The following is a 19,551-nucleotide window of genomic DNA, read 5'->3' on the forward strand; positions in this document are numbered from 1 at the left end:
ACAGGTAAGGGACTTTCGTGCACCCCTACTGAAGGCATCAGATTTAACTGAGCTTTAGTAAAGGCCATCCTGTCTCTAAGTCTCTGCACATCCTTTAAATAACAAAGGAGAACGAAAGGAGTGAAAGGGAAATTCTTATACAATGATGCTGTTTTAGAAACTGATACAGTTGCTCTGTCAATGTGTAAGGATACATCTGTGAGTCTCTGCCTCAGAAACATTTTGGAGAGCTCCTTCCCCAAATTCTTTATATATACTTCGGAAAAGATTAATTTCACCGCTAAAGGTGAAACGAACCTCTTTTTCTCTCATAATTCACACAACATCTGGGGCTTTCTGATGCACTGTTTTATAGCTTTATAACATACCCGCATTTGAAGGGTAACAAACAATACAAATTGGTAGACCTTTCCAGGCGAAAGTCTCCCCTAGTGAGCCCATCCATTAGAACCATCCCAAATCAGAAACGTCTTATGAATTTCCAAAGAAAAGATCAATAGCTGTAGGGCAACCATGAAGACAAGGCAAATAATTTTCTATGCATATATGTATTCATATATAACCTGTTCAGTACTGGTCTGCAGTTGATATATTCATACTAGATCAAATATGCAATATGAATGACAACCTTGCTATGGCTAACACAGTTTATTAAAGTGGCTAATGATGGCTTATGGCTAATGCAATTTATTAAAATTCTGATTCCAGTAGGTATGTTCACGCAGCATGCTTCTCATTTATTAATAGATGCATTTCCACTCTATATTTATTAGTGCATTGCCCTAATAATATCTGGGAGCATTTGAGGTTTCCTGTGTATTGGGGGGCTCACAGCACTGTTTCCAGACAGCTTATGCTGTCTTGGCAGAGAAGTATATTTGAACAGGATTCTTTTTCTTCTCCTTTAGTGTGGATCATGAGCCCACTGGCAGTAAGAACTGAGAAGCAGAGGAAGTAATTTAAGAGAGATAATTTGAACATCAGTAACTCATCAATTGCAGACCACATACCAACAGACATAGCACCAGTGGGAGAAATCAGAGAAGCATCAGCTGCAGATCTGAGTGAAGTTGCAAGTTTCTAGGTCCCATTCACTCAGCTAGCACTTCTGTGTTTTTGGTTGTTTTTTGACTTTGTAGGCATAAATCAATCCAGATGCTTAATTTTGAAATAATTCAGGTTTGTTTGCTTGTTACATTTGTATGCTGCCCTTCAATATAAACTATTCTCAAGGTAGCTAACAAAATAATAAAATATTACAACACACAATACAGATAAATACAGTGAATAAAACTGGCAACAATAAATACCTCTCCTAAATTAAACTCCTGAGAAAATAGAAATGTTTTTGCCTGGTGCCTAAATGACAACAAAGTCAGTGCTAGGTGAGCCTCCATCGAGATGGAATTCCATAATCAGGGTGCCACCACTAAGAAGGCCATCTCCCCAGTCACCATTCACCTCATCTTAACACGGTGGAGGTGGAGGCAGACTTCGGATGATGATCACAGTGCACAGGCAGGTGGGTGCGGGGGGTGCCATTCTTCCAGGTTAAGGATAGATGGATCTGTCAGTTTCACTTTCTCCCATATTCATTTTTTCTGTCCTGTTATGAAGAAATTTGTGAATTTTGGTAAGTTCTTACCAAAAAGAAAAAATGAACCAAGCAAAATTCTCACCCATCCGCACCAGTCAAATTCAATAAGTCCAGCTATTCCCAGCATGGAGAAGCCCATGTTGCCATGTAGCTGTTGAAGATGAGAAGCCTGTCAGAAAAAAAACAAGTGGCAATCCTAATTCAGCACCACAAACATGGCTGAATACACCAGGGGTAGTATCCAAAGTTAGTCCTACACAGAGTAGACCCGCTGCACCAGATTCCCATACCCCTCCATAAGAACATCCATGCTGGATCAGACCAAGGGGCCATCTAGTCCAGCATTCTGTTCACACGGTGGCCAACCAGCTGCCCACAGGAAACCCACAAGCAGGACATGAGTGCAACAGCACCCTCCCACCCATGTTCCCCAGCAACTGGTGTACATAAGCACACTGTCTCTGATACTGGAGGTAGCAGATAGCCATCAGAACTAGTAGCCATTGATAGCCTCTCCGTGAATTTGTCTAACCCCCTTTTAAAGCCATCCAAATTGGTGGGCATCATTACGTCTTGTGGTAGCGAATTCCATAGTTTATGCGCTGTGTAAAAGTACACAGAAGGACGGGGGAAGTGCCAGATGACTGGAGGAGTGCTAATGTTGTCCCTATCTTCAAAAAGGGTAAAAAGGAGGAACCTGGGAACTACAGACTAGTCAGTCTGACATCAATCCCTGGGAAAATTCTGGAGCAGATGATAAAGCAATCCATCTGTAAGCACCTTGAGAACAATGCCATGATTACTCGAAACCAACATGGATTTGTCAAAAACAAGTCCTGCCAGACAAATCTGATCTCATTTTTTGATCAAGTCACCTCCCTTGTGGACCGTGGGAATGCTGCAGACATCATATACCACGACTTCAGCAAAGCTTTCGACAAAGTGCCCCATGATCTCCTGATGAGCAAACTCGATCAAAGTGGGCTAAATGAAACAACGATCCGGTGGATCCACAGTTGGCTACAGAATCTGACTCAGAGAGTGCTTATCAATGGGACCTTCTCAAACTGGGGAGAGGTAACGAGTGGGGTACCGCAGGGCTCAGTCCTGGGCCCAGTGCTCTTCAACATTTTTATGAATGACTTGGAGGAGGAGGTGTAGGGAATGCTGATCAAATTTGCAGATGACACAAAATTGGGCGGGACAGCTAATACTTTGGAAGACAGAAACAAAATTCAAAGTGATCTGGGTAGACTGGAGCCCTGGGCAGAAAACAACAGAATGACATTTAATGGGGATAAATGCCAAGTTCTGCACCTAGGAAAAAGAAACCAAATACACAGTGACAAGATGGGGGATACGTGGCTCAACCACACTACAAGCGAGAAAGATCTTGGAATTGTTGTTGATCACAAGCTGAATATGAGCCAACAAGGTGATGTGGCTGCAAAAAAGGCAAATAATATTTTGGGCTGTATTAATAGAAGCATAGCTTCCAAATCCTGGGAAGTACTAGTTCCCCTCTACTCAGCACTGGTTAGGCCTCATCTGGAGTACTGTGTCCAGTTCTGGGCACCACACTTTAAGAAGGATGCAGACAAGCTGGAGAGGGTTCAGAGGAGGGCAACAAAGATGATCAGAGGACTAGAAACAAAGCCCTATGAAGAGAGACTGAAAGAACTGGGCATGTTTAGCCTTGAGAAGAGAAGACTGAGGGGAGATATGATAGCACTCTTCAAGTACTTGAAAGGTTGTCACAGAGAAGAAGGCCAGGATCTCTTCTTGATCATCCCAGAGTGCAGGACACGGAATAATGGGCTCAAGTTACAGGAAGCCAGATTCCGGCTGAACATCAGGAAAAACTTCCTGACTGTTAGAGCAATACAACAATGGAACCAATGACTTAGGGAGGTGGTGGGCTCTCCCACACTGGAGGCATTCAAAATGAGGCTGGACAGCCATCTGTCAGGGATGCTCTGACTTGGATTCCTGCATTGAGCAGGGGGTTGGACTCGATGGCCTTGTAGGCCCCTTCCAACCCTACTATTCTATGACTCTATGATTCTAAGCACTTCATTTTATCTGTCCTGAATCTCCCACCAATCAGCTTCATGGGATGACCCCGGGTTCTAGTATTTTGAGAGGGGGAGAAAAATGCTTCCCTATCCACTTTCTCCACATCATGCATAATTTTGAACACCTCTATCATGTCTCCCGTTGCTCACCTTTTTTCTAAGCTAAACAATCCCAGCTTTTGTAACCTTCTCTCATAGGGGAGTTGCTCCAGCCCCTTGATCATTTTAGTTACACTTTTTCCAACTCTACAATATATTTTTTTAGATGTGGTGACAAGAACTGTACACAGTATTCCAGGTGTGGGCGTACTATAGATTTGCATACAGGCAGTCTGATATCGGCAGTTTTTTATTCTCCATTCCTTTCCTAATTATGCAAAACATGGAATTTGCCTTTTTCATAGCAGCCGCACACTGGGTTGACATTTCATTGAGCTGTCCACAACCCCAAGATCTCTTTCTTGGTCGTCACCGCAAGCTCAAATCCCATCAGCTTATACTTGAAGTTGAAATTTTTTGCCCCAAGTTCATCGCTTTACACTTGCTTACATTGAACCACATTTGCCATTTTGATGCCCATTTTCCTAGTTTGGAGAGATCCTTCTGGAGCTCCTTGCAATCCCTTTCTGTTTTAACCACTCTAAATAATTTGGTATCATCAGCAAACTTGGCCACTTCGTCACTCATTCCAAATTCCAGATCATTTATGAACAAGTTGAAAAGCATTGGTCCCAATACAAATCCCTGTGGGACCCCACTGTTTACATCCCTCCATTGGGAGAATTTACCATTTATTCCTATTCTGCTTTCTCTCCTTTAACCAGTGACTGATCCATAACAGGACGTGTCCTCTTATGTCATGACTGCTAAGTTTGGTCAGGAGTCTTTGGAGAGGGATTTTGTCAAAAGACTTTTGGAAGTCCAAGTAAACAATGTCTACCAGATCACCCCTGTCCAGGACTTACCTTTGTGGAAATCATGTTCATTCTTTTTCAGCAGGGTTTGTCCTTCTATATGCTTACTAATTTTATCTTTAATAATGCTTTCAGCCAATTTATCTGGAACAGACGTTAAGCTAACAGGCCTGTAATTTCCCGGATCCATCCCACTCCTCTATCTCAATCAGCATTTCTATTACAGACTCTGTCTCATTCCCTTTCCTAGCCAAACAATACCTGCCTAACCTCTTCCCTGCCTGGGTCTGATTCTGAGCTTGGCAGCTAACTTGCTGGGTGGGTAGGGTGGGGGGCATATCTAGGCACCCTTCACCACATGTCAAGGTCACAGCCACAGTGTAGTCTTGATGGCAAAGAATGTGCCAGGAATCTGCTAGATCAGGGGTGGGCAACTTGTGGTTTTCCAGATGTTTTGGCCTGCAACACCCATCATCCCTCACCATTGCCTAGGCTGGCTATGGCTAATGGGACTTGCAGGCCAAAACATCTGGAGGGCCACAAGTTGTTGGCCCCTGTGCTAGATGAATTCTGCTCTCACCCTGGTTTCCACCACCACCCTGTGTGATATGTGACACCTGCCATCTTTAAACCCAAACAGCCCATAATTAAAAGTCAAGCCGATGCGCACCCTTTGCAGCAAGGTCATTAAAAATCCCAATATGATGCCTGATCTCCAAACTCTGCCAGACACCTCCTCCCAGCTCTGCAACCTATGTGCAATCCTGATAACAGTAGGCGTCATAAGCAGAGAGCAAGCATGGGGATACCAAAGAAAAGTGCCCACAGAACAAAAATATTCCAGATGACTCAAGTGAGCCAAGCCACAATTTTCACCTGTGGAAGGCAACCCCCTCTTGCCCCTCTGGAATCACCAGAAAATTTATGGGAAGAAAATTCTGTCACTACCCCAGATATGAGCACAGAGAGCAGTCAGCAGGTCCCAAGAAAGATGGGGCAGGAACGTTTTAGTGCTCCAACCTTCCTAAGCATCCTGCATGAAGCGAGAGTACATTTTCTCATCTGAAAAGCCTTCCGAAGGACTCACAAGTGGGGAGGGGGAAGATTCTGTCCCTTCCTACCAGGTGGCTGGTGGGCGGGAGGCAGTTCGACTCTGGTGCTCCCTCAGGCCTGCAAGGAGGGACCGGAGCTCTTCCAGGCGTGCTGCAGGAAGTGAGAATGTGGAGGAACCATAGCTCCATTTGGTGGAGCATCTGCTTTGCACACAGAAGGTCCCGGGTTCAATCCCCAGCATCTCCAGGTAGGGCTAGGAAAGGATCCTGCATGAAACCCTGGAGAGCCGCTGCTGCCAGTCAGTGTTGACAATACTGGGCTAGATAGGTCTGACTCAGTGAGCCGGTTTGTGCAAAACAAGAAGCCACTGCGGGTGAATTTCTGCACAGTTCTTGTTTTGGCGCTGGCTGCCATTTTGAAAATTCTTGTCCTTATGTGCAAACCCAGTAGGGGTGGGTTGTTGGGGTGGTTAACAAGCCACCTGCAACCCTGAAACAGGCCATGGGTTCTGGGTGGCGGTGGAAGCTGGTGGTTTTGATGTCAGTGGGGCGGTGGATACGCTTTAGCTTTCAGAACCAGTCAGAACTCTAAAGGAGCTATCCACACACCCTGGATAGCTCCTTTAGGGATCTGACTGGTTCTGACTGAAACCCAGAGCAGATTCACCACTCCACTGACATTGGAGCCACCAGCCTGCACTGCTAGGTGGCATGTTAACCATCCCAACAGCCTATGCAACGACAAGCCGCAGCACCCCCCACGGCTTGCATTTTCAAAATGCAAAATGGCAGGGCCCCCCAGGGAAATCCACTCACAGTGACTTGCCATTACATGTGACCCAGGCCAGATAAAGCAGCTTCCCATGTTCCTCTGTTTTATTGGCTCACTGGGACCTGTAGACTCTGGCATTTTCCTGACCTATCTGAAATCCACTCAACCAGAAAAAGAGGGAACCCTAAATCTCCAAACTTGATTCTGCATACAAATTAACGTATACAGAATGGTTTCTGAAAAACATTGCACTGAGAGGGATGCGTACCTTCCCCCCGCCACCAACAGAGGCATTGCTAAGCACTTAAAAGATTCAGGGCCCATGCCCATAGGACACAAATCTGCACATGCTAATTTATATCTACATATACAAATTTAGAAATAATTACTAGGATTTATTTAAATTTCACAGGAGGCAAAGCCAACCAATTTCTCATCCAAATCATCTCAATTAAAATAAGTGCTGCAATTAATATGGACCCTGACTGAGATAACCCCAAACCAATGGAAAAAGCTATTTTAAAGTTTAATTGCCATGCAGGGTAAGATTTGGGGGGTGGGGCGGGAGGTTGCAGCATGCAAACCCCAGCATGGGAAGTGGAGAGTTGCAAGCTGCAACCCTTCTCCCCCAGCTGCAACCCTCCCTTGAAAATGTCCCCCTTCTTTGCAACTAGCCCAGAGATGGGCGACCAAACCATGTTCAAGATCGCTGGGCTTCTCCGGACATTTTTCGCCACTCATCTCAAGCCCAATTCCTGTTTGCGTTTGCTGCTTGGTCTGTGTGAATGGGAAAACTACCCCAAATTTGTGCAACTTTCCTAAAGCAGGGCTGATTCCATCTACAGGGGAAATTTGCACAAAATCCAACTGGGAAAGTTGTGCACAATAAACCTGAGTACACGTCCAGCAATTTGCAAACATTTTCGGCAGACACATGCTCGCAATCCCAATCATGTTTGGGGCTTCAAACAGGACATGCTCGCATGTTTTGTGAACAAAAATGAAATTCTCATACATCCCTAAACTGAGAAAACAACAACTTCCATCCGCAGCAATGGACATTCAGGGCTCTGTGGAAGAGATCTGGGGCTGTTGGAAATATATTCAGGGCTGGGGCCCTTTGCAATGCCTCTGCCAACCCTCTGCCTCACACACACTTAACATTTCCATCTACAATAATTAGGGAAATTATACAAGGGAATGGGGGACTAATGGTAAGGAAAGAGATTTGGATTTGAAGCTTCCTAGTAAATGCTACTACATGTTTGATTAAAACAATGTACTTTACCTCTTCTGGCTTTCTAGCTGTTGTTTCTCCTCATTCACAGCACTAAGCAGGGATAGTATCTCTGAGTGGAAGGGGATGAAGGAGGAGTTGCATTTTGCCACCCCACCAGTAATTATACCCACCACTGAACTAGAGAAAAGAGAGGGTCAGAGGAAGGGGCCTGTCCCAATTCAATAGCACTTTGATTTAACAGCTCGGGGGCCTTTGAAAACATTTTGCCAAGAAAAGTTTGCCATCAAGCTGTATAATCTCTTATCAGAGGCCATTGAAAGTCTCGGCTCTGGGGTTAATTCTCCCATCGCAAAGCGTTTGAATCAGCCCTAAACTCACATTGAGATGAAAGCCACCAAGTCCCCTTCCCCCTTGGCTGGCTTGTCCTGCAAAACCCACCGAGATCAACCGAGTGCGGAGGATTAGGGCATGTTCATCTGCTGGCTCTCCAGCAGGACGGGCAAGCTCAAAAGAAAAACAATAATTAGGGATAATTGCTTGTGTCCAAACACAGGCATTAAAGCCCCCTTTTCCCTTCGGTACTTTGTGAGCTGAAATGAAAGAGACACCCCCTGTTTTGACAGCTGGGCAGGCGAACAGAATGGGTGACAGATGAAGTGAGATGTCTTCAGACGGGAGGAGGAGGAGGAGGAGGGAGGTAACTAGGCAGCAACAGGATCCTTCCTGAGCTTGGCCTGATACTGAACAGGGGATCTCACCCCCCTGGCCGCTGTCCCCCGCCCCGCCAACAGAATCTTGGCATGGACATTCCCAACCACCCAGAAAGTTTTGTCTTGTAAGAAACAGCCATTTTATTGAGGAAAGCCCATCCCCTGATGGCCAGGGCAGAGCAAGGGGGGATCAAAAAAAATGTTTTTAAGAGTATTCGGTTTTTACGAATGTCTTATTTTCTAAATATAACTTGTCCTTCATGCTGCAAACCACAGAACATTTGCTTTTGCCAGCCCCAACACCAACCACTGTTGCAGTGGAAACAAACGAATGAACGAATGAACAACATAACCTAAGAAAACCCAAGGGTCCTCTAGTCCAGCATTCTGTTCACACACTGGCCAACCAGCTGCCTCTGGAAAACCCACAAGGCGGCCGTGAGTGCCCTCCCACTCATGCTCCCCAGCAACTGGCATACACAGACATTCTGCCTCTGATACTGGAGGTACAATACAGGGATCAGGACTAGTAGCCATAGATAGCCTTCTCCTCCATGAATTTGTCTAATCCCCTTTTTAAAGCCATCCAAATTAGTGGCCATCACTCCATCTTGTGGTAGCAAATTCCAGTTTAACTATGCACTGTGTGAAGTACTTCTTTTTATCCACCTGAATCTCCCACCACTCAGCTTCATGGGATGACCCCAGGTGCTAGTATTGTGTGTGCAAACCACAACACAAAGGGGGTTTGGTCTTCTGACTTCTTCCTGGTCTTTGTAAGTGGGAATTAGAGGGAGGTAATGTGAAATTGGCACTGGCAATTTAATGGTCACCCCAGAACCTAGTAAGCTGCCTTATGCTGGGTCAGGCTTTTTTGTCCAGGCCATCATTGTCTGTTCTGATTGGCAGTGGCTCTCTCGAAGGTGTCAGGCAGGGGTCATTCCCATCAACCGGTACCGGATCCTTTTTGTAACTGGAGATACCAGGGACGGAATCAGGGCCCTTCCGCATGCAAAACATGTCCTCTGTCACTGATCTATGGCCCTTGTCCCAAATTATGGAATGCATCCCCAAGCGTTGTGCAGGCAGCAGCCAGACACTATCATTCCAATTTCAGTATATGTGACACTGAAGCAAGATAGAGATCTGCTGGGTGGGGGATTGAGACAGGAAAGCCCAAATAGCCTGTGCAAGTGCACGAAATAGCAACATTGTAGGTGGGAGGTGTGCAAGACAAATATCCTGATTTATGTCTGAATGTCAGTAATCAAATGTCAAAACACTTTCCCAGAGTTAGAAGACAGTGTCAAAAAATTAAAAAAGCAAAAATTAACTGCCCAAAAGGCATCTTTAAAGGACTGAAAAAAGGAAAAGACTGAACACTAGACAAGTGGATGGTGAGAAAGTTTTTAGCGGAAATCAGAGCAAAAGGCCCCGTGGTGGTAATACAAATGCTGGGATGAGAATCCCAGAAACATATTTAAAGTATCCCGTGAAGCTGATTGAGCATTGAGCAGGGGGTTCCTGCATTGAGCAGGGGGGTGGACTCGATGGCCTTGTAGGCCCCTTCTAACCCTACTATTCTATGATTCTGTGACTGGTGGGAGATTCCGGACAGATAAACCAAAGTACTTCTTCACACAGCACATTCTACAACTGGTAGCGATAGCCACCAGTTTGGATGGCTTTAAAGGGGGATTAGACAAAAGGGGAACATGGGCAGCAGGAGAGTGCTGTTGCACTCATGTCCTACTTGTGGGTTTCCCGTGGGTAGCTGGTTGGCCACTGTACGAACAGAATACTGGGCTATATGGTCTGATCCAGCAGGGCTCTTCTTATTATGTTTGTAAGTCAAGGGGAGAGGTGATACGTCAATGGTAAACAGCTTCTTTTCTCCCTTGCCCTGCCCTGCAGCAGAAGGTGGAGAAGAGCAGGGGAGAGGGACCCCTGGGCCAGGAAGGCCCCTGGAACAGGCCCCCTCCTCAGAATAGGCCTTTAGAACAGTCTCCCCCCCCCTTTGAACATTCTTCCGGGGGGGGGGGCGCTGAGAAGCACACAAGAGAAGGTCAAAACTGCTCCTGCCTCCTTTGCTCACCCTCTCTGGGAACTGTGGCTGGGAGAAAGTGGAAGCAGCTGCTTCGGCCTGCTTCCTTGCCCTCTGCTGTCTTTCCCTGGGCGGTGCAGAAGATTCAGGAGTGTGCAACGCCTGGTTTTCTGGGCCAAAACGTCTGGAGGGCCCCACTTGCCCACCCTTGCAAGTGAGCATTCCCCTGAGGTCTCCCTGGGGCAGGGCAGAGGGGGGGATCCAGCCCGGCAAATCTTCCCTGCCATGCCTCGGGGGAGACAGGGCGCGCCACTGCCGGCCCGTGCTCAGCCTGTCTTTTTCTAGGGAGCAAGGCCTGGCAGGTGATGGCTGCCGCTGCCGCGCCGAGAGAGCAAAAGAGGGAGAGGGCAGCGGCAGCGGCGTTCCGCGAGGCGCCCACGGGCCCGGCCTTTCCTGCCGCGGGCCCGGAGCGTGCGCGGGAGAGCAGGGCAGCCGCGCCCTTCTCGGGCTCGCCAGCTCTTCCGCCCCCGCCCCAAGGGGCCCTGGAGAGGGAGCGGCGCGCGCGCCTTCCAGGAGGCTTCCTGGCTGGGGGCGTCCCCGTGCCCGCACTTCCGCAGCCTCGACGGCAAGGCGGCGAAGGGGGAAGTTCGCCCTTCGCGGGTTGCCGTTCGCGATCCCCTCCGGCAGCAAGGGCGGGCTGCTCCCCCCCCCACCACCACCCGGGCGGCGCAGCAGCCGACGAAGGCCTGCGAGGGGGCAGCCAGCAGCAGCCTCGGCCTCGGAGTCCCGGAGGCCGCTCGAGGCCCTCTTTTTCTGATGCTGGCGCTGGGAAAGGCCGCTGGGAAAGCTCGGCCGAGGGGAGCCCAAGCGTCCACCGGGCCCGATCGCAGGGCGGAGCGCATCATGGCGGGGGCGCCCACCCGCCCCCGGCAAGCCCCGAGCAGGAGCCGAGAAGCGGCTGCGCGCCAAGGGGGCGCGTCGCTTCCCACCGGCTCGCCAGGTCCCGGCGTGGGGATCGGGGCAGCCCGCGGGGGCACGCGAGGCGCAGCGAGGAGGAGAAGGCCGGCCGCGGGAGGGGCGTCGCCAGCGCCGGCCGGCCTTCCCTTCGCTCGAAGGCGTGGCCGGCGCGCCGCGCTGCTGTCGCCGCAGGCCCCGGCCGGCCTGGCTAAGCGTCGGTCCCGGGGGGCCGCGGGGAGGCGGCCGGAGCGAAAGCTCGCCCGCTTCCCCTTGTCACCACGGCCGAGGCCTCGTTCCCTCGCGGCGGAGCCAATTAAATAGAAGGAATCCCCGAAAAAAAATTAATCCAGGGTTACGATTTCCTTGTAGGCAAATGCAGATCAGATGGGGACCGTGAAATTCATCAAAACAACTGACTACAATTACACTCTGGAGCTGTAATGTATACAGTGGCATGCGAGCTTCATTAGGAAAGCCACATCCGAATTTTGGGGGGAGGCGGAGGGGCACGCCAGGGGTGGAGGGCAGTTGGGATCCAGATTAATACAGGGATCATAACCATCTTTCTTTCTCTCCCTTCCCCCGCATCTCCCCATTACCGTGCCTCCTGTATTATCATGGTCGTGTAAATCGGAGAGTCTAAATCTGTTTACCGGAGAAAATTCCATCTGTAAATTGCATTTGTCAGTGGCTAATTGAATAGACGTGATGTGTCTGGAAACTGGATATAAGATCTTTCCAAGAAACAGAATGGAGGTGGAGGGTTGTGTTTCTCTCCTGGCGGGTTGTTATAACCCAGATAATAAGCGCCTTTCCTTCAAAGCATGTGAAATCTCCGCTGGAGGACCAAAAGAAAGAAGAAAGAAAAAAGTTATAAAAATGGTTGTTTCCCAAAGCATAATGTGTCATATGCATCTTTTTGCGAACATGGTTTTTAATATCATGTTCGCTACTGTGAAACTGATGCCTTGCCAAGGCTGTTCAGGATGCACTTTGGGAGTGGTATTAAGAGGAACTAAACCTGATCAGAGATGATCAGGAAAATGATAATGGAAGAGGGAAGTCTGAAAAGGCATTACTCAGCAGATAGAAATATGGTGCACTAATGTCAGCCATAGCAAACCATACTTTCTTTGGCTTGTATTCTAAGGCTCCAATCTGATGCACAGATGTAAGTTGGGAGTAAGCTCCATTGAACATAGCAGAGATTACTTCATAGTAAGAATGTGCATACAACTGCACTGTGCATGACTTCAAAAGAAAAGAAGAGGCAGGAGACAGAAGCATAATTTCCTTGTATGGGCTCTGCGCTAGGAATATGCCACACAGTGAGTTGCCTGTACACTACACTGCATGTATCTCTGTACGTACATGTCCACCAATCACAGGCAGTGTGTATATATAAGCAACATCTCACTGTCAAAACAAATGTCCTACATTGGTATTGGGAGATCAGTGCATTACAATTGCCTTGCTGCACACATCCCTTTGGAGACTTCAAAATAATCCCTATTTATTTGCATGCCAACTTATTTGCTCTGCTGGTCAGCCTGCACCCTTGGCATTGTCAGAGATCTGTTTTGTGATCCTTGCAGATAAACGACTAGGGCAGGCTTCTAGTAACGTTATTTTAGAGGGAAAGCCGCCATAAATTCCTTTTGTAACCCTTGAGTGCTGGTTGTAGTCTATTAACAGTACGTGTTTGTCTTTTAGAACCAAAAGAAAACCAGCACCTTGTTGGCTCTCTTCACCCCTGGGATGTGTGCCCCCTTTTAGTACTCTCAGGCAAAATGTGTGTCTCTGTTGTGGAACAGCTCATAAATAGTGTGGCTAAGGAAACCATCCTTAAAAGGGAGAAGAGTTATTTATTTATTTATTAAAATTGTATTTGTTTGTTTATTAAATTTATTAATCGCTCATCTGGCTGGTCACCTAGCCACTCTGGGCAATGTACAACAATAAAACAGTTTAAAACAAAGTTCTATATTAAAAACATATTTCTAAAAATACCCTAACCCAAATGCCTGCCTGAACAACCACGTTTTTAATGTGTGGTGGAAGCTCATTAAAGACGGGGCATGGTCAAGCTCATTTAACTTTAAGTTTGCAACAGGAAAGAAAGAAAAAGAAAATCAGGCTCTGTGCTATTGGATAAGCCTGCTTTGGGGCATTTTTGCATGATAGATGCAACACGGGATTGGAGCACTGAATCCAACTTAATACAACCTGGGGACTTTCTGGCCTCATATATAACTATCTATCTAGTCATCCCAAAAATCTAGCCAAGTGTTAATTTTGAGGCCATATAAATGACTGCTGTAATGGCATTACGCAAACAGCCAGTTCTAATGATACTGTATTGCATTTTTTGTATTGGATTCTTTTAAACAGTTGTATTTTATATTTTCAACAGCTTGTATGTTATTTTTGTCTTTTAACTGTTTGTAATCCACCCAAAGAATATTGATTATTGGGCAGATTAAAAATGCAATAAATTAGCCACATGATCAAGCCCAGCCTTCCCCAACGTGGTGCTAGGGATGTACGAAAGTGACTTACCTGTTTGCGGATTATGTTTATGGTGGGGGGGAGGCGTTCCGTCCCTCCCCCCAGAATCCTTGCTGGGGGGGGGAGGCGCTCCGTTCCTCCCCCTGGAATCCTCAAAGGGCTGGCTGTGCTCCGCGGCAGGTCTGCGGAGCAGCCGGCCAGGCCAGAGCCGTCCGCAGCTGGATTTCCGGCCGCGGAAGGCTCTGGGTAAAAAAAAAAACAAAAAACCGCGTACGCAAATGGCGGCGGCTACAGCCGCCGCCATTTGCGTTCCTTCTTTTTGGCCGTCTTAGTCTACGTAAATATTTATGTAGACTATGGCAGCGAAAATAAAGGGGAACGCAAATAGCGTAGCGGGCGCTATTTGCGTCCCTTTTTGATTCACCATTTTAGCCTATGTAAATCTTTACGTAGGCCAAAACGGCAAATCAAAAGGGGACGCAAATAGCGCCCGCTACGCTATTTGCGTTCCCCTTTATTTTCGCCGTCATAGTCTACATAAATATTTACGTAGACTAAGACGGCCAAAAAGAAGGAACGCAAATGGTGGCGGCTGTAGCCGCCGCCATTTGCATACGCGGGGTTGTTGTTGTTTTTTTAACCCACCGAGCCATGATAGGCTACGTAAAGATTTACATAGCCTATCACGTCTTTTTTTGGTCTTTTTTTTTTAACCAAGACTGGAAATGGTGGCGGCCGGTCGGAAGACCAGCCACCGGAGCTGCTGCCGCCGCCCGGAAAATCCACCCCAGGTAAGTCTTGTCCCGGGGGGGATTCGTGGGGGGGGGCGGGGGGGCAGGCCGTTCCGCCACAGATTTTGGGGGGCCGAATGCACTGGCATTCGGCCTCACTGAGATCCGTGGCGGAATTCTCTGCCATCCCTACTTGGTGCCCTACAGATGTGTTGGACTGCATCTCCCATAATTCCCAGCCAGCATGGCCACTGGGAGTTAATTACAGGAGTTGCAATCCACCACATCTGGAGGGCACCAGGTTGGGGAAGGCTGGGCTAGTCAGTTGCCTCGATGGGCATGTGGGAAGGAAGTGCCACTGCTGCCGCCACAGTTGCTCTGCGGAGGGACCGTGGCTCAGCGCCTGCCTGCCAAAGATCCCAGATTCAGTCTCCTGGCATCTGCTGTTAAGAGGGACAAGGCTTTAATAAAAGGATCGACACATGATGTGACAGACCTTTATCTTAGGCCAGGGATGGGTAACTGCATAAGGTCGGGGGGCCATTTCACCCCTGGAACACTCCCCCCCCATGGGCTGCACCCCATGGGGCACTGTGCAATCTGTGGGGTGCCCTCCCCACAAATCTTTATTTTAATCCCAATCATTCAGTGCCAAGGTGCTCTGTAGCAGCTATGGAGTGCAAACAGGGTCAAACTTAGCTTGCAAATGAGCTCCATAGTGCCAAACTCACAATTTTGTCCTGCTGCTTCCAAATGCAGTGGTTCAGCAGGGAACACACAGGGCTGCATGTGGGCCGCAGACCATGTGTTTCCCACCCCTGCTCAAGGCCTTGCGGAGCTGCTGCCAGTCAAAAGTAGATAATAATGGGCTAGAGAGACCAATAGTCCCACCTGGCAGAAGGCAGCTTCATGTGCTCATGGCTCTTGGGATTTCTGCTGCTCACTAATTCTTTTGGCTGCCATGTTTATTTATGGGGATCACCCATTTTTCTATTTGTTCAGGCACATGCATATTCATTCTTTGCAATCAAAAGAAGGTTAGCATCTAAACCGATATGAAATAGAATGTATTACATGTAAAATATTGTTTATTTGACTTGTACCGCACTTTTCTGCCAAAAATGGCACTCAGTTGCCCATTCATTCCATGTATCTCAAGGCCATATCAAATAACCACAGATTTGTCTAAAGACCTCTGTTGAAAATAGGTCTGGGTCTTTCCAGCCAAACTAATGCCAGCCCTACCATTCCGCAGACTGAGGCAGCAGATGCTGGGAAATGTGGAGCAATGGCAAGGGGCTGGAGGTCAGAGTTGTGTGTGCCACAAGGCCAGTCCTGAGCCCTCTAAGCCAGCCTGCTGCTCTCATTTGCAGACAGAGGATGCTGCCCCATCGCTAGTGTTGAGGGAAGATTCAGCTGCCAGTCTAGTTGTCTTCTGGGTGGATTTGGGGGGGGGGGTCATCTTGTGCTTGGGCAAGAAAATGTCTTGGGCTGGCCCTGTAATGTCCACATAAATGCCATGTGCTTTTTCATTTTCTGTCTTCCTCAGTGGCTTAGGGCACAGTCCTATGCTGGCTGGGAAATGCTGGGAATTGTAGGACTTTTTTCTGTCTAAACATGCATAGGATTGCGCACTTCATGTTTAAAGTAGAGGTAGGGAACCTTTGGGGGCCTGTGCGCACATTCAGTCATTTGAGAAACTATCCTAGGCACCACTACAAAAAGGCGCACTGCAGATGAAAGCACCCAGCTGCAGCCACCTGCCAGCTCCCTTTCCTAAGAATGCCTTTGAGCCCCACATGTGGCCCAGAGGCATTCATGGGGAAAGAAAATGGGAACAGCTGGAGGCCCTCCCTTTGCTTTGAAGCAATCCCAGCTGCCAGTAAGAAACTGTGTAATTAAAAAAGGGGGGGGCAGATGCCAAGGGAAGTCCCCAAGGGTGCCATGTTGCCTACCCCTGGTCTAGAAGGTATCTGTCAAGTCCACATTCCACATGATATTCTTCCAAAGAAAGCTAACTATGTAACTAGTAACACCATAGAACAGATCCAAATCAGTATATTGTTACTAATTTGTCCTCTTGATACAAGATGCTGCTCTGGGCTAGATAATAAGGTATGGATTATGTTTGTGGCATACAAACTAACATTCCAAAACAGCATGGCATGGCTTCAGGTCACCCTGGAAACCAGCAGCAGCAGCAGTAGGAACTATGAACAGCAGATGCAAGCAATTAGGGCAGGACAAACCCGATGCAAAAGGATCACAGCAATGGCCCAGTTCTCATTGAGGTGTAAACTTGTGTCTGGGCTGAACCACTTCAGAGTACAGTGGGGATTCCCATAAATTGAATACGTCTCCATAGAAGAAAGGAAGAAAGAAAATTCCCTGCATATAGAAGACCAGCATGCTAGGGAAAAGCTAGATTAAAACTTTTCTCCCCAACACCTAGTTTGTTATGTGATTTTTATTTTATTTTTTGGTATGGAGAAGCATTTAATCATGTGAACCTCCCCTCCCTCCATCTACAATCTTATATGGTGTATTGGATTTGCTTTCAGAAGAATAGTGGACAGTCAGCTGTGAATTTGCCCAGAGTCATTTGCGGTATTTAATGCAGTAATTAACAGCATAAGTGCACTGCTTTGCTAGAGCAGTTGGCAATTTTCATGATTTTAGAGTGGGTTCTCAGCTGTATTCACATACAATGAAGGCCAACAATGCACAGCAGTTGCTCTTCAGACTACGTACCTTCTAGCTGATAAGGATGCCCTTTCTGTACTGTGAGAAACTTATTTTGCTGCCGAGAGTGAACAGGGTGTGAACTTTTGGGTGAACGGGTGTGAGTGTGTGTTTTCTGACAGTCTGAACTAAATGAGAGCAGGCCCTACACAATCCTGAGCAGATTGGCCTGCTACCTGTTCTCATCTGAGATGGAGAAGGTGCACCACCTGCTGAGATAACCAGCCCACGGTCTGGTGCCTGTTGCTCCCCTGGGACCCAGGGCAACTGAACCAAGAATTAAGGGAGTGTGTAAGCTTTCTTTGCTTTTTCTTTCTCTGCATCCATTTTTCATCAGTAAGTAAGGAATACTCTGTATCTTTGCCAATATTTTTCTTAAGAATGTTGACATGGGGCTTTCTGACTGAGAATCCCACATATCTTCGCAAGCAGCAATTGAAGAGATTATAGAACCCGTTGGCTGCCACTTAGGATCTTCTCTAAACCCTCCAGATTCTCCTCCTGTTCAGGGCCCCTGCATGATGATAGTCACACACGTGATGGTAGTAGTCGTGCACTTATTACAGCCTTGTGGGGTCATCTGCTGCATGGAGGTGAGTGGGTGTGTGAAGGGGAGGCAGCATCTCTCCGTCTGTGGGATCATCATGACTACAAAGAGCAAAACTGCTCTGTAAGAACAACAAGACTTTTGTTTTAATCTCCCAACTACACAGAGCATTAGCAACAAGTACAAGCCATATGTGACCAATCATGCTGGTGATCTATTATCTAATCATTAACTTAAACTGCCATATAAGAATTTGCAATCCATAATAAATGATTTCACAGGAATGGTTCAATGTACTACTGACTAATGTGAAACAGCCTCCTTTCCACAGGCAGTGGACTGCCAAATATTGTTTCAAAGGATGGAACAACAGGGAGGATGGGGGGAGAAGAAGAAAAAGAAAAAAGGATTTGTGATCTACCATGACATAAATTATAGTAGCTGTAACTCTCTTAATACATCAGTGGTGGTTTGCAGATTATTGGGCTTAAAGTATAGGAATATGAAATTAACTAGTGTGAGGTTTGCCAGCGCTCTTGAGGCTGCTTTGCAAAAGTGACTTTGACTGCTTCGGAAAATACTTGGGGGCAGCCTGGGTGGCAGTGATTATTGAGAACATAGCATGACTGTGTGATGTCAGTCAAAAGAATACGGAAGCCAGCAGGAAGGGATTCCCCTGTTGGGCTGCTGTGTGTTTTCCTGCCGTTATGAAGGTGGGGAAACTATTTTTGGCAGGGTGCTTTTGTTTTTAAATGTGACTAAAACATATATGCCATGTTTCAGTACAAACAGAAGCAAAGGGCAATGTTGGGACAGGAAACTTAGTGGCTGCTGGGTTTATTAGGGCCTTAAACAAACCATGGTAAATGAGCAAGCCGTAGGAAGCAGCAAGAGGCTGCAGCTGTAATTCCTCCATGCACTTTTTATTTTCCTACATCTGGGAAATTAAGTCTTCTGATCTTCCTGATGAGTGGAGACACTCAGTACTGTAGTTATTCAGTGGTGAGGAACATGTACTCTGCACCTGCTCAGGGGCACTTTATTCTTCCTTGATATCTTCCAGGACTGAGTCAAGGGGCTGACAACAGATAGAAGAGTTGGTGTGCCCTGGCACAAATTAAGTCTTCCCTCCCACCATGTGGACTTAACAACAGAGGGTTCGATACAAGTTTGCGCTAGCAGATGCCTGCTAGCATGAGGAGACATTGTCCTTTCCTTCCCTGCACCCTCCCAAACCACCTGAAAATCTGCTTCAGAGGGTGTGTGTGGAATCACCCACCCCACCCCTGTTCCACTGTCAGAACTGCTTCCATCAGTGGAATGACAGCATTGGATCCAACCTATTAGAAGAGCCACTCTGGATCAGAATCAAAGGCCTTGTCTAGCCCAGCATTCTGTTCCCCCATTGGACAACCAGAGGTCTGTGGGAAGCCCGCAACAGGACGTGAGCTCAATAGTACCCCCCCCTCCTGATCCTAGCAACTGGTATTCAGAGGCATACCGCTTCTGATACTGGAGGTGAGTTATAGCTGGCATGCCTACTAGCCAGCCATTGATGGTCTTCTCCATGAAAACTGTCCAAGTTGGTGGCAAACTTGGTAGCAAAAGCCACAGTTTAATTTGAATCTTAGAGGAATTAAAAATAGGTGCTGGGGGTGTCAT

General features: G+C 47.4%; 1 protein-coding gene across 1 annotated transcript; it reads right to left on the bottom strand.

Annotated features, from left to right (window-relative positions):
* Positions 1-336: 336 nt before the first annotated feature.
* Positions 337-19,551, bottom strand: LOC146352214 (uncharacterized). Its single transcript, XM_084829648.1, has 4 exons — positions 19,391-19,551; positions 17,352-17,470; positions 10,456-11,630; positions 337-1,606 (listed from the first exon to the last, which is right to left on the bottom strand). Exons 1-4 carry the CDS (start codon positions 19,549-19,551, stop codon positions 1,577-1,579), a joined length of 1,485 nt encoding a protein of 494 aa, XP_084685774.1. The 3' UTR covers positions 337-1,576.

The sequence above is a fragment of the Heloderma suspectum genome, chromosome 2, assembly GCF_057233095.1.
Source record: "Heloderma suspectum isolate Gila_16-S chromosome 2, 16-S_ref, whole genome shotgun sequence".
NCBI classification, from domain to species: Eukaryota; Metazoa; Chordata; class Lepidosauria; order Squamata; family Helodermatidae; genus Heloderma; species Heloderma suspectum.

Coding starts and splice junctions, on each gene's coding strand:
- LOC146352214 (XM_084829648.1), bottom strand. CDS start 19,551: ATGACACCCCCAGCACCTATTTTTAATTCCTCTAAGATTCAAATTAAA. Junction 11,631..17,351: donor GCATCCTTATCAGCTAGAAG/GTACGTAGTCTG, acceptor CGTGGTGACAAG/GGGAAGCGGGCGAGCTTTCG. Junction 1,607..10,455: donor AGCCACAGTTCCCAGAGAGG/GTGAGCAAAGGA, acceptor TCTTCATAACAG/GACAGAAAAAATGAATATGG.